Below are 13596 nucleotides of genomic sequence, written 5' to 3'. Positions count from 1 at the left end.
GGCCTGTATAGTGTGAGCACCTTTAGCTAAGAGTTTAGCCGTAGGTTGTTCCTGGCTGGCAGCTCCCCCAGGGATCTGACAAAAGCAAGTGAAAAATCCTTTTTGGTAGAACTCATCTTTATCTCAGGTTTCAAGTAATTTTGACAGACAAAGTTCCAGGAAAAGGAGCAGCTCACAGTAAAGCAAAACAAAACATTGAGCACACAGGAAATAAAGCACCTGAATGAGTGCACGCAGAAACCACAGATAGAAGAATCAGACCCACAAATGCTGCAGGTTGGAATTTGGAGACACAGAATATGAAATAATTATGTTTAATTTACTTCAAGAAATAAAAGAGGGCTTCCCTGGTGGCGCAGTGGTTAAGAATCTGCCTGCCAATGCAGGGGACATGGGTTCGAGCCCTGGTCCGGGAAGATCCCACATGCTGCGGAGCAACTAAGCCTGTGTGCTACAACTACTGAGCCTGCGCTCTAGAGCCCGTGAGCCACAACTGCTGAGCCTGCATGTCACAACTACTGAAGCCCGTGCGCCTAGAGCCCATGCTCCGCAACAAGAGAAGCCACCACAATGAGAAGCCCGTGTACCGCAACGAAAAGTAGCCCCTGCTCGCTGCAACTAGAGAAAGCCCATGCACAGCAATGAAGACCCAACGCAGCCACACACACACACACACACACACACACACACAGATTAATTAAAAACAACAACAACAGGAAGCTAGAGGGACTCCCCTGGTGGCACAGTGGATACGACTCCAAATGCAGGGGGCCCGGGTTTGATCCCTGGTCAGGGAACTAGATCCTACATGCATGCTGCAATTAAGAGTTCACATGCCACAACTAAGGAGCCCGTGAGCTACAACTAAGGAGCCCACCTCCTGCAACTAAGACCCAGTGCAACGAAATAACTAACTATTTTTTAAAAAAAAAAAAAACAGACTAGAAGTGAAAAACAGAATTAAAATTGAACACTTAAGTGGTTGGATTTTACAGCACATTAGACATAGTTGAAGAGATAATTAGTGAAATGGAAGATAGAAGTGAAGAAGTTATCCAGACAATGATCCCCCAAAATGTCATGAGGGAGAATGGAAGCACAAGAAAGTCTAATGCATCTATCTGAATTCTGAGAGGAGAGAGCGTCTGAGAACTTTTAGAACCAAGGAAAGATAGCAACCCACAGTTCAAGAGACTTAACAGATCCTAAACTGAATGAATAAGAAGAAACCAACCACATTTCAAAATCTATATAGGTGCCAGCGCAGAGGACCTTCCACTGGCTCCTGGGACACGTTAGCATCAAAATAATGAATGATAGTTATGGATTATGATTCAAGTAAAAACAAGAATCTATGGGCCCATATTTATTGCAGTGTATTTCATGTTATTTATTTACATTGACACAAGGGAGAGGTTAAACTCTTACACCAACTAACAAATGTAGAAGGGGTGCTGGAGCCAGAGTGCCACAAGGGGGTGCTGAAACTAGTCAGGGGAAGCTGGATGAGGGACAGTTGGTCTCCAGGTACCCCCATCATTGAGGTACTGCTTACAGAGGCAAAGCAGGAACGGCAGGGGGAAGCCTGCAGATCACTCCCTAAATGTGATGACGTTTGGGCATCAGTATCGGGACCAGCCTCCATCCCGGCCTCCTGATCGAATGGGCAGGGATTCTGTGGCATTCCTGACAAAAAACCCCACAACCCGACTCTACTCGGGAAAATGTCAGACACACAAAAACTGAGGGGCACAATTTTTGTCTACAAAAACACTGACCTGCATGCTTCACAGATGTTGAGGTCAGGAAGACACCATCGGGCCGAGGAGCTGCTCTGAGTCAAGGAGGCAAGACGCAGTGGTCAGTGCAGCGCAAAGTCAGGCCATGTCCTGCGTCAGAGAAAAGTCACCACAAAGGCCGTTATTGGGACAGTTTGTGAAATTGGAATATTGCCTGTGGATCAGATAATAATACATTAATGGTAGTTTCCTGATGTTGAGAGCTGTGTGTGGTTATGTAGGAGCCTTGTTCTCAGGAAATAGGTGTGAAGGACTCAGGGCGGCTACCCCACGAATGTTTAGAGATGGGCCCTGTGTGGAGAGCGAGCCTGGGGAAGGGGCCGCTGCGGCTCTGTACTGTACCTGCAGTTATTTTGTAAGGTTGAAATCACAGCAGAATTAAAAGTTAGAAGCAAAAGAGGTGTAATAATGAGAGCGGTGGAGCAAGACCCCCTGGCAGCTGAGCTCTAAAGACTCCCAGGGAGCCGGGGGGCCGGCGCAGGGCGGGTCTCCTTGTGCCAGGAGAGGAAAGCTGTACACAGTGAAGTCGTCTTCAGAAATTAGGGGAAACAAAAACATTTTCAGGCAAAACTGTGTTTGCCACCAGCAAGTCGTAACTAAAGGTATTCTAAGAAATGATTTCAGGCAGAGGGAAAGTGGTTCCAGAGAGGAGCTTTTAGGTGGCTAGAGGCGTGGAGAGTGGAGGAGGTGGGTGAGTCTAAGGTGATGGGCTCTGCAGTGCTGGTGTGTGTCCTAGGAGGCTCCGCATGCTCTGTGGTGGGACGGTTGGAGGGCTGTGAGTGGGATCAGCTGGCCCACCCTGACAGTGGGGCACACCTGCCCAACCAGCAGAGGAGAGCCTGGTCCCCCAGAGGGAGGTGGGATGGGGGGGCGCACGAGATGCAAGGGAGAGACAGGCCGGCAGGTGGTGCTGCAGTGTCCGGGTGCGGGCAGGGCCAGAGGCGATGGCCAGAGAGGGTGTCACGTGGTGGGGGCAGAGGCCGGGCCCAGTGTGGACCTCCTGGGCTCAGGCAGTGGCCAGCGAGGTCCTCCGACTCTGACTCTGCCTGTCTGCCCAGGCTCAGGCCTGGCTCCCGACCAGCTGGCTGAGGGGATGAGTGGCTTCCTGACTCAGAGAGAAAGAGTGCAGGGCTCAGGCAATTAAGACAGCTGCTTCCGTCAAGAGGGGCTTCCCAGGCTGGTGGCGTTTGCCGTGACCAAGTGCACTGGAGATACAGGCAGACCTCGGAGACGCTGCAGGTTCAGTTCCAGACCGCCTCAGTAAAGCCCATGTCTCAATAAGAAGAGTCACACACACTGTTTGGTTTCTTCACACATATAAAAATTGTGTTTACACTAGACTGTACTCTGTTAATGGTGTCATAGCAGTATGTCTAAAAACGATGTACATACCTTAACTTAAAAGTACTTTATTGCTAAAAAATGCTAGCCATCATCTGAGCTTTCGGAGCGGCAGTAGTAACATCAAAGATCACTGCTCACACATCACCGTAACAACTATAGTAATAACGAAAAAGTTTGAAATATTGCGAGAATTACCAGAAAGTGTCACACAGACCTGAAGCGAGCAACTGCTCTTGAAAAACGGCGCCGATAGCCTTGCTCGAAACAGGGTTGTCACGAACCTCCAATTTGTAGAATATGACTATCTGTGGAGCGCTACAGAGCAAGTGTGGCTGAGTGGAGGTGCTTTTGCTCCAGCGGCATGGTAACCTGGGCCCTACCTGACACAGACTGCAGGGCGCCCGAGAGGCAGCCGCCCGGGAAGGGGACGCCTGGGACGGCCGGCACCCTGGCTGGGGTCCAGCTGTGCGTCCAGGCCACAGTTGGAGCTTTCATTTCTGCCTCTGCTGAGATCAGTGACTTATCCATCCCCAGCCTGCTTGTTTTCTTTCTTTTTTTTTTTTTTTTTTTTTAATAAAGCTGTGCGCGGGCTTTCTCTAGTTGCAGAAGGCGGGGGCTACTCTTCATTGAGGTGTGTGGGCTTCTCACTGTGGCGGCTTTTCTTGTTGCTGAGCACGGGCTCTAGAGGCATGGGCTTCAGTAGTTGTGGTATGTGGGCTCAGTAGTTGTGGCACGTGAGCTCAGTAGTTGTGGCTCGCAGGCTCTAGAGCGCAGGCTCAGTAGTTGTTGTGCACTGACTTAGTTGCTCCATGGCACGTGGGATCTTCCCGGACCAGGGCTCGAACCCGCATCCCCTGCACTGGCAGGCGGATCCTTAACCTCTGTGCCACCAGGGAAGTCCTTTGTTTTCTGAGTAAATGCAGTTTTATGTTGGTTCTTTGGTTCCAGTAATTTCTTGTTTAATAAGACTGAATAGGATACTTTACCTTCTCAGGCCACTGTTGGGGGAAACTAGCAGACCTGTGAGGAGTGGGGGCAGTTCCCTGACTTTGAAGTGGACATATGCTCCTGGGCCGTGAAGGGTGCCATTAGGGGTGGGCCAGACCGGCTGAAGGGACATTCACAGCTGACCCTGTGCACTGTGTCTCCTGTTACTTGGTGTGATATATGTGTACATTATTTGTGGAATAAGTTATGCGTAAGGAGGTTTGCCAGTTGCTGTCTGAAGGGAGGGAGAGAGCTCTGTGCCTTTCTGAGTGGTGTGGGGTCCTTGGGTCCCAGGCGTTGGGTGTGTGGTTGGGGGGAAGCGCCAAGCACTTAGCTCCCTCCCCGCTGGGGGTCAGTGTCTGACTACCCGCTGGGGCAGGAGGAGGCCAGCTCCCCACTCCAGCCCCTGTGCACAAGGGTCAGGCTCGTCTCACATGGTGGTTCTTTCCTGAATCCTGAATGTCAGGTTGAGAGCCGGCCCACGGCTCCACCACATCTGCCCTGCCGTCCACCCCCTTTCCCAGGCCAGCTCTGGGGGGACGGTGGTGTCAGGCAGGAGAGAAGGGCGGTGGGGAGGCCCTGTCCTGATTTTGCTCTGCTCTTCCCTCCACAGTACGATGAGCATGTCATCAGCCCCAAGGAGTTTGTGCACCTGGCCGGCAAGTCCACCCTGAAGGACTGGAAGCGAGCCATCCGCATGAACGGCATCATGCTCAGGTCGGTGGGGCGCGGGGGCGGGGGACCGGCTGGAGGGACTGGGCAGCGGTGGGCCGGTGACCCTATGTCGGGGAGCACTGTGGCCACTGCTTTTTCCTTGGGTTTTGCGTTTTGAAGATGAGGGACATTTTCTACGTGAGGATTGTGGACAGTGTCCCGGGGCTGGGCCGCCCACACCCCTGCCAGCGCGTGACCCTGTCAGACTTGCAGGGCTTTCTGTCTTGCTTTTTTTTTTTTTTTAATTTATTTATTGTTTTTGGCTGCGTTGGGTCTTTGTTGCTGCATGCGGGCTTACTCTTCGTTGCGGTGTGCGTGCTTCTCACTGCGGTGGCGTCTCTTGTTGTGGAGCACGGGCTCTAGGAGTGGTGCGGGCTTCAGTAGTTGTGGAGCGTGGGCTCAGTAGTTGTGCAGCCTCGGTTCAGTAGTTGTGGCGCGTGGGCTCAATAGCTGTGCCTCGTGGGCTCTAGAGCTCAGGCTCAGTAGTTGTGGCGCACAGGCTTCAGTAGCTGTGGCTCGCGGGCTCTAGACCGCAGGCTCAGTAGTTGTGGCGCACAGGCTTAGTTGCTCTGCGGCATGTGGGATCTTCCCGGACCAGGGCTCAAACCCGTGTCCCCTGCATTGGCAGGCGGATTCCCAACCACTGCACCCCCAGGGAAGCCCTTTCTGTCTTGGTTTGATCGCCACCAGTCCCTGACTGAGGCACCTGTGACTGTGTCACCAGGAAGGCACTGGCCGTGAAGCTGTCTGCACGTCAGGACAGTGGCCAGGGCAGCCTTCTTCCTCCTGAGGCAGCACCTACCCCCGTGTGTCTCTCTCCATCACCCCAGACTCGGGTCCCTGTTGAGAGCCTGCGCTTCTTTAAGCTGCTGTGTGTTGGTCTGTCCAGTTGTCCAGACATTGTCCTTTCTGGATGACCAGTCTGCCAGCAAGGGTCCTGTCCGGACTGTCTTTGTTCACTGGCAGCATTGGTCTCCTCCAAGCTGCACTGTTCCTGTGACCTTGTGACAGTCGTGGCGTTGACGCTTTCAGGGTGTCTTGGCCTAGAGCCCCAACTTTCCTGTTTTTAGAGTCAGTCCTGCTGGCCTGTGCCCCATCGGCTTCCCTTGTTGGTGGCGGGGTCTTGGTGTGGCGTCCACTCACCTTTCTCCCTGTACACTTCGTCTTCCCTTTGAAATTAAGCAGGAATTGGTGGGAAGCTTCAGGCTGGCTCTTCGCTACTTCACACCGACATCAGGTCCTGGAATGTCGAGGGTCTGGAGGGTCCTGCTCAGGCTCTCCCGTGGGGCCCTCTGCGGTGCCCGTTCCACCAGCTGCCCTGGTGGGTGTGGCCTGTCACGGGTGGCCTTCGGAGCTCCTCCCTTCCACCTGTGAAACGGGAAGGGTGATGCCGCTTCCAAGAAGGCTGAGGACAGACTAGGCTTTTGCATTTATACCCCCAGGAGCGTTAATGCCTGATTTCCGTGTTCTAACATTTCCTGCTTTGGTGGTAACGGCTCGCCCCTCCGAGTTGGCCCCTGCTGCGTGCCTGTCCAGAGACAGCCATGGTTTTTCATGGTGTCCAGAGGGGCGGGATCTGGTTGCTTTGCTGCTGAAGGGGCCCCTCTCCCTCCTGTGTTTATTCCCGGGGGAAGCGGCTTCTTGCTGTCCTTGGGCATGTCTGCTGCCCTGGGTGCCTGCAGCCCATGGGAGCCCTGTCACTCTCCCTGGGGAGCCCCTTCCTTCCCCCGGAGCAGCTTTGCACCCTCCCATCAACCCAGCTCTTTCCTCTCTCAGCCCCACCTGCCGCCGGGCGTGAGTATCTTGGTGGTGCGGCTGTGACTGTTTCATTGGAAGAGCACCGCCGGGAGGTGCCATCTGCTGCACTCCCTGGAGCCAGCGCGTTCACGCTGCCCCAAGGCCGAGGTGGGCGGCAGCCCCAGAGCCGTCCGATCCTTTCGCGGGTCGAGGCAGGCCAGTTGAGATGCACCGAACTGAAGCCCAGGACCTCTGGGAGAGGCCAGAGAGGAGGGCCTGGGGGGCGTCCCAGCAGGCAGGGTACATGTGGTGCCTTCCTGGTAAAACTGAGGCTGGGAGGTGATACAGCGAGAATCCAGAGGCGCTGGTGCTGTTGGTGCTTCTGGAGGGTCTCGATTTTTGGGCCACGCACCAGGCGGGTGTGCCGCCGTCAGCACCTCTTTTGGCCCTGAGTCGTCCCCCCCCACCCCGGGGCTGGTGGGCAGCAGAGCATCTCGGAGAGGCCCAGCCCCTCAGTGCTGACCGGCATCTCTGGACAGCCACCTCCCTCGGAGCACCAGCCACTGTGGTCGCCCTTCCTGTGGACAGAGCCACACGCAGGCGTCCCCACGCCACCTGAGAGAGCTGTGCTGGGGTGTTGGAGAGGCCTGCCCGGGAGCCCCGGTGGAGCCTGCCTCCGCAGACACACCACTCTGGGCCCACCCCGGGGCAGGCCTTCCGTGGCTGACACCCCGCCCTCCTCTGCACAGGAAGATCATGGACTCCGGGGAGCTGGACTTCTACCAGCATGACAGGGTCTGCTCCAACACCTGCCGCAGCACCAAGATCGACCTCTCGGGGGCCCGTGCATCCCTGGGCAGCCCCACGCCTGCCGAGTACATCCCGCTCACGCCTGCCACGGCCGACGGTACGTGCTGGGCTATCTCTGCTGCCGGCCACAAGTGGGGCCTCCCCGTCCACTCAGCTGTCCCTTCCAGGCCCCAGGGGTCAGCAGCCACCTCCTTCCTCACCGAGGAAGTCTAGCTGAATTGCTGTTCCATCCACAGGGAAGACTGAAGTACTTCCTCTTTTTAAGCCGTTTTTATTATAAAATACAATGATTCACGTGTAGAGAAAAGTATGAAGAATAACAGAGCAAACGTCCAGTGCCCACCCCCAGCTTTGACCAGTTCAGGGAACGCCCCACACGCCTGGTCTGCCATCTGTCCTTGCCCTGGGGCCGCTCCCCATGGCACTTGGTTCCGGCTCGTGCACTTCCCTGCAACTTGAGATTTGTTGATGTGTTTATGATGTTCTGCGTTGGCATCTGTTGCTCTAACTGGTAGAAGGACTAAACATTTCCTGGAATTCTTTCCAGATTTTTGAATACAGAGATTCTTTTTAAAACAAGTTAGCGTGAAATCCGGTCCCAAGTTCCCTGTTCATGTTGCCCATTGATAACTTGGTGGCGCTACCTTTCCTGTGATGGGAATTGCATTGTCCCTAAGTTGTTGCTCCACAGGTCAGTCTGGGCCTGCTGCCGTGTGGCCAGGGACTGTCCTTATGGCTGACCAGACGGTGGTTGGTCGAGGGGCCTTGTCCTGTACTTAGGAGGATGGAGAGGGAGGCTCGGGGGCAAAGTGAGGTCCTGGGGTTCACCCCAAATGAGTCCCTGCCCCTACCTGCACGGGCTGGCAGCTGGCCCAGCTTGGGAGTCCCTCCCAGGGGCTCTAGGAACACGCAGGCTGCCGGCAGTCAGGGCTGGCCCTGGGACTGCACTACACAGTGTGGGAGGGGCTGGGTCACGGTAAGGCCCCCGCCCCCGCCCCCAGGAGACACAGGGAGACAGCACTCCTGGTGGGCCGGTGGCTTCCGTGGGAACAGGGCCTCCTCCGGGTCACTGGGTCCAGACTCTCTGTTCTGCCTTGTAAAAGGCGGCCGCAGTGACAGATCTCCAGGAAGGCTCTGGGCGCTGACGCTCCAGTCAGAGCGCCGTGTCCGGTAAAGGCCACATGGGGTTTGGGATTTAGCTCTTAGAAGCCTGTTGTCCCTGGGTGGCTTGGATGGTGTGTCGCTTTGCTTAAACTCACCTCCACGGCGGTGTCTTCAGCCAGAGTCCTCAGGACACCTGAGTTGCCTCTCTGCATCAGCCCAGACTAGAAGGAGCTATTTCAGGCATCGAACACCCCCAGCGCGACGTCTTTGTCAGATGTGAAAGAGGCTGGCTTGAGGTCAGAGAGCTTACCCAGAGGTTAGGCTTCCAGGCTTGTTTCTAAGCCCCAAATGGCCAAATCCAAACTGTGTCCATGACTCTGCAGACACTGGAGTCAGAGGTGAACCAGCTTGGGTGGCTTGCATCTCTAAGTGCCACTTCTGATTTACAAAAATGGAAACATGGTAGCTGCTGAGATGGACGCTTAGTGTCAGTGAGACAGAGACCCCAAGAGCAGGCCAGGCAGAAAGGCTGGCCTGTGGCCCCTGGCCAGCAGGCTGTAGAAGCTTGTGACCATGACGAGGACAGCAGAATGTTGAGGACACGTGGACAGGTTTGAGGAGGCATGTTCCAGCTCCTTCTTTTTACATGTTTAACAGTGAATTTAGAACGCAGGGCACGTGTATGCTCTGTTGTGCTCGTGCACCTCAGTCAATTTTGTGAAAATGTGGGTGGGGGCGGCGAGTCAGAGCTGGGGTGGGTGGTGGGTGGGATGCTGGCCTGTCGCAGGCGAAGCTCACCGGGCTCATCTTGGTTGCAGTGAACGGGGCTCCTGCCACTATCACCATCGAGACTTGTGAGGACCCTGGGGACTGGACCACAGCCGTCGGAGGTGCGGGCTGGGCTTCTCACGGTGGGGGCGGGGCCTTCCTGGGCTTCTCACGGCAGGGGCGGGGCCTTCCTGGGCTTCTCATCGCGGGGGCGGGGCCTTCCCGGGGCTTGTCAAGGTGGGGAGGCGGGGCCTTCCTGGGCTTCTCACGGCAGGGGCGGGGCCTTCCTGAGCGGCTCACGGCGGGGGCGGGGCCTTCCCGTGGCTTTTCACCGAGGGGGTGCGTTGGGGCGGGGCTCCGATCTGCGGCTGGTTTCGCCTTTGCGGACCGCCGGGCGTCCTCTTGCAGGAAGTGCAGGGCCCACCTACTGGACTTGCGCGTATGGTTGTGGGGGACACTATTGCCCCTCAGAGCCGTGTCCTCCTGGCAGTTCTTTGCTCCTCCGTGTGGTTGGAACCGGCGGTGGGGCTGCCTGTGCAGGACTCCCCATCTCTGGGCCGCTCCTTCTCTCACAGATGACACGTTTGCCTTCTGGCGAGGGCTGAAGGACGCAGGCCTGCTGGACGAGGTCATACAGGAGTTCCACCAGGAGCTGGTGGAGACCATGAAGGGTCTGCAGCAGCGGGTCCAGGACCCTCCCCTGCAGCTCCAAGGTGAGCGGCCTTGCCCTGCCCTGGTCTGTGGGCCCGGAGGCCTCTTCTGCTCGTGGTGGTGGCGGTGGTGGGCGGCTTCAGGATGCCCGTGGGTGCAGCCTGCTCCTTCTGGCTCCGAGCTGAGCCCAGCAGCGTTGGCGGGGGTGGGCAGTTAGCCTGTTCCCACCAGGTCCCTCCTTGCCACTGGGACGAAGCTGAGCCCGGGAATCAGGAACCTGCTGGGCCCAGTCCCTCATCTCACCGGGGGGCGTGGAGTGCCCCAGACCCTGCTGTGGGCCGGTGCGTTCTCACCGTGTGCTCGCCCTGCCCTTGTAGACGCCGTCCTCCTCAACAACATCGTGCAGAACTTCGGCATGCTGGACCTCGTGAAGAAGGTGCTGGCCAGCCACAAGTGCCAGATGGACCGCTCGCGGGAGCAATACGCCCGCGACCTGGCAGGTACGCTGGCCTTGCGTGGGGTCGGTGACCCCGAGATGACCCCAGCCAGGCTTCCGGTGAATTCACCCTTGGCCCCGCGGTTCGCCTGTGAGGTGGCACCTTCCTGGGGGGGGGTGCCTGCGGCCACGCGTGAGACAGGCTGCTTACGCTGTGCCCTCCTCATCTTATACGTCACCAAGCCAGCTTTCCTGCGAGCGCTAGGATGATTGGAAACAGTACAGGGAACAGGGGAGGCCTGTCCCCACGTCGGGCGGAACCCAGTACAGAGAACAGGGGAGGCCTGTCCCCACGTCGGGCGGAACCCAGTACAGAGAACAGGGGAGGCCTGTCCCCACGTCGGGCGGAGCAAGGTAGCTGCTCAGGATGACTCTTTTGCTTCCTCAGAGCGGTGGGTCCCCATCAGAGCAGGCCCCACACAGAGTGTCACTGCAAGGGCCGTGGGGGACAGGACAGAGCATCACCGTGAGGACGTGAGGGTCAGGCCCCAAGTCAGCGCAGGCCCCGGCCAGGGCAGGCTGTGGGTGCCCGCTGTGCCCCGCGGTCACGCCCTGTCGCTGTCGCCGCAGCCCTGGAGCAGCAGTGTGACGAGCACCGCCGTCGGGCCAAGGAGCTCAAGCACAAGTCGCAGCACCTCAGCAACGTGCTCATGACGCTGACGCCCGTCTCCCTGCCCCCCCCCGTGAAGCGGCCCCGGCTCGCAAGGGCCACGTCTGGGCCGGCCGCCATCGCCTCGCAGGTGCTCGCCCAGTCCGCCCAGATCGCCCTGACCCCCGGTGTGCCAGTCTCCCAGCTCACCAGCGTGCCGCTGGGCAAAGTGGTATCCACCCTGCCCTCCCCCATGCTGGGCAAGCCCATGCCCCAGGCTGCTCCGGCAAGCTCCCCCGCTTCACCGCTGCTTGGGGGCTACACGGTGCTGGCCTCCTCGGGCACCACCTTCCCCAGCACGGTGGAGATCCACCCGGACGCGTCCAGCCTCACGGTCCTGAGCACAGCCGCCATGCAGGACGGCAGCACTGTGGTCAAGGTGGTGAGCCCGCTGCAGCTGCTCACCCTGCCCGGCCTGGGCCCCACCCTGCAGAACGTGGCCCAGGTGTCGCCCGGGGGCAGCACCATTGTGACGGTGCCCACGGGGGCTGTTGAGAGCGCCATGGCCGCCCCGGGACCCGAGGAGCACACGGCCACCATCGAGGTGGCCGCCATGGCGGAGGGCCATGAGCACAAGTAGCCGTTGGCGGAGGGCGAGGCCCCTCGTGAGCACAGGGCTGGCCGCCTCTCCTCAGGCCGTGGCTGGCCGGGAGCACAGCGCTGGCGCCTGGCGGGCCACGCGGGGCTGCTGAACCAAAGAGAGGAAACGCCAAAACAGACGGAGAGGAGAGGGATGTGGCAGCAGCCTGAGACGGGTCCCCGGGTTCTGAGCCTCCTCCCCTGTTTTCTGGGAAATATATTTTTCCATCTGTTGCTTATTAATACTGTTTACATGTGGGGCCTTGGTCAGGAGCCAGGTCGGGGAGGCCAAGGGGGCCCAGGTGCAGCTGGCAGCAGAAACAGGGCGGAGAGCGGGGCCTCGGCCCACCGGCTGGGCTAGGCCGTTACTAACACATGTCTTGGGAACTGTCCCCAAGTGTGGAAACCCATGGATCCTATGGATTTGGTTTCTTCCCACAGTTTTCTGTAGGTTTAGTGTGGCCAGCACCCTGTTCTCCCATCTCTGGAACAGGCATCAGTGGTGCTGCAGGTCTGCAGGTGGCTCAGGTGGAGCTGCAGGGCACCCAGGGGTCGGGGTGCAGACCCCGGGGCACCTGCCTGGCCAGAGGGGCCGAGGGGCCTGAGCAGCACAGGCCGGGGGGGGCACCCCGCCCCCACTCCTGCCTGGCAGATGCTCAGGGGCTCAGGGGCCGTTGCACACGCTCTGGGGGTATTTTAAAGTGAACTTCTTAGTAGGCTTCTAGGAAGAGTCAGGTTTATAGTGTTTTCAACCTAAACGACGCTGAGTGCCTAGGCTTCCCGATCTGTTCTGGGTTCCAGAGTGTTTTGTACACAGGGACTGTCGGGAAGGCCCCAGGGGAGCGAGACGGTGGGTGTCCCCCGCGGCTTTGGCCTGAGGAGGGCGCGTGGAAAGAACAAGCAGGGGCTCTGGAGGGTTCACTCCCAGTTAGGACGCGCCTCAGGTCAGGGCTCGTGATCCCCAGTGTTCAGCGTGCTAGTGGGGCCCCCTCCTGGAGGCAGGCGTTCGGGGCCAGTGCTGGGTGAGGTGGGGGCACCCAGATGCTCGCGGGAAGGATGTCCGTGGGCCAGTCGGCCCTCTGCCCTTCTGGTTGTGGACTCAGGAGGAAGACCAGGGAGGGGCCTTCCTGCAGGCCTTGAGCCACTGCAGCAGTGGGTCCCCACGGGCACCCTGGGCCTCCTGTCTGTCACCTGTGGAGACCCAGAGAGAAGCCACTGGCCGCCTCGCACTTTGAAGGGAACTGGGCTCCGTCCATCCATCCATCCGTCCTTCCGTCTGTCAGGTGGCCCGGACCCCACCTCAGCGCCCTCGCCCCGCATCAAGCACCGAGGCTGTTTTGTTTCTGTCAGGTCTGGTTGGCCGTTGTCTCGGGCCTGCTGGTTTCAGCGCGGTGTCACTTCCCTGTTTGCTACACGCTCCTCTTCCAGGCGCGTCTCTGATACACGTGTGGTGGGAGCCCGTGGACTAGGCGCCCAGCCCGTCCCGAGTCTGGCTCAGACCATATCAGAACGTGTTGCGAGTGGAGCCGGGCGTCTTGTGCTTGGAGCCTCTCCGGTCAGACCTGCCACCTCTCGGAAGCCGCCCCGCCCGCAGGCCACGTGGCACCGGGAGGAAAGTTGGTTTCAGAGCCACATGGACGGAAGCCACCGACAGCTGCTCCTGCGGACACCGGCGCCTGGCGGGCCCTGAACTCGGGGTGTGGGGAGGGGCCCACTGTCCTCCAGGAAACCTCAGCCCGCTGTGGGTTCGGGCCATCTCGCTGTCGCCACCCGCCACTTCCCCCTTCCACCCACTGGGCGCGTGCAGGCTGTCCCGGCTCGGGCGTCTGGGAAGGTAGAACCGGATCTGTGGGGCTCGGAGGCAGCCTGGGGAAGGGAGGCATCTGAGTTCTACTTTGTATGTTGTTTTGCAAGTATCTGCTTGGTACTTTGATTTAAAATAAAAACGTTTTTCATAA

The 13596-nt window shown here is 58.4% G+C and overlaps 1 protein-coding gene across 9 annotated transcripts in view; it reads left to right on the top strand.

Annotated features, from left to right (window-relative positions):
* Nucleotides 1–13596, top strand: part of GMEB2 (glucocorticoid modulatory element binding protein 2) — a 24969-nt gene extending 11373 nt beyond the window's left edge. For 8 of the 9 annotated variants that reach the window (XM_089897192.1, XM_022597552.2, XM_089897196.1 and 5 more), the window contains 6 exons: nucleotides 4744–4847; nucleotides 7331–7488; nucleotides 9314–9385; nucleotides 9839–9976; nucleotides 10292–10414; nucleotides 10981–13596. In XM_089897192.1, the coding sequence (XP_089753318.1) occupies nucleotides 4744–4847; nucleotides 7331–7488; nucleotides 9314–9385; nucleotides 9839–9976; nucleotides 10292–10414; nucleotides 10981–11639 (1254 nt within the window). In that variant the 3' untranslated portion in view covers nucleotides 11640–13596. Of the gene's footprint in view, nucleotides 1–4743; nucleotides 4848–7330; nucleotides 7489–9313; nucleotides 9386–9838; nucleotides 9977–10291; nucleotides 10415–10798 lie in introns of all 9 variants that reach the window. The other variant, XM_089897193.1, reaches the window with a different exon arrangement.

This window comes from Delphinapterus leucas, chromosome 15 (assembly GCF_059928025.1).
Source record: "Delphinapterus leucas isolate spDelLeu-1000000601 "Yukka" chromosome 15, BTC_Dleu_Yukka2, whole genome shotgun sequence".
Taxonomy (NCBI): Eukaryota; Metazoa; Chordata; class Mammalia; order Artiodactyla; family Monodontidae; genus Delphinapterus; species Delphinapterus leucas.
Note: the sequence above shows the minus strand (reverse complement) of the source record. Positions and strands in the feature narration are given on the sequence as shown.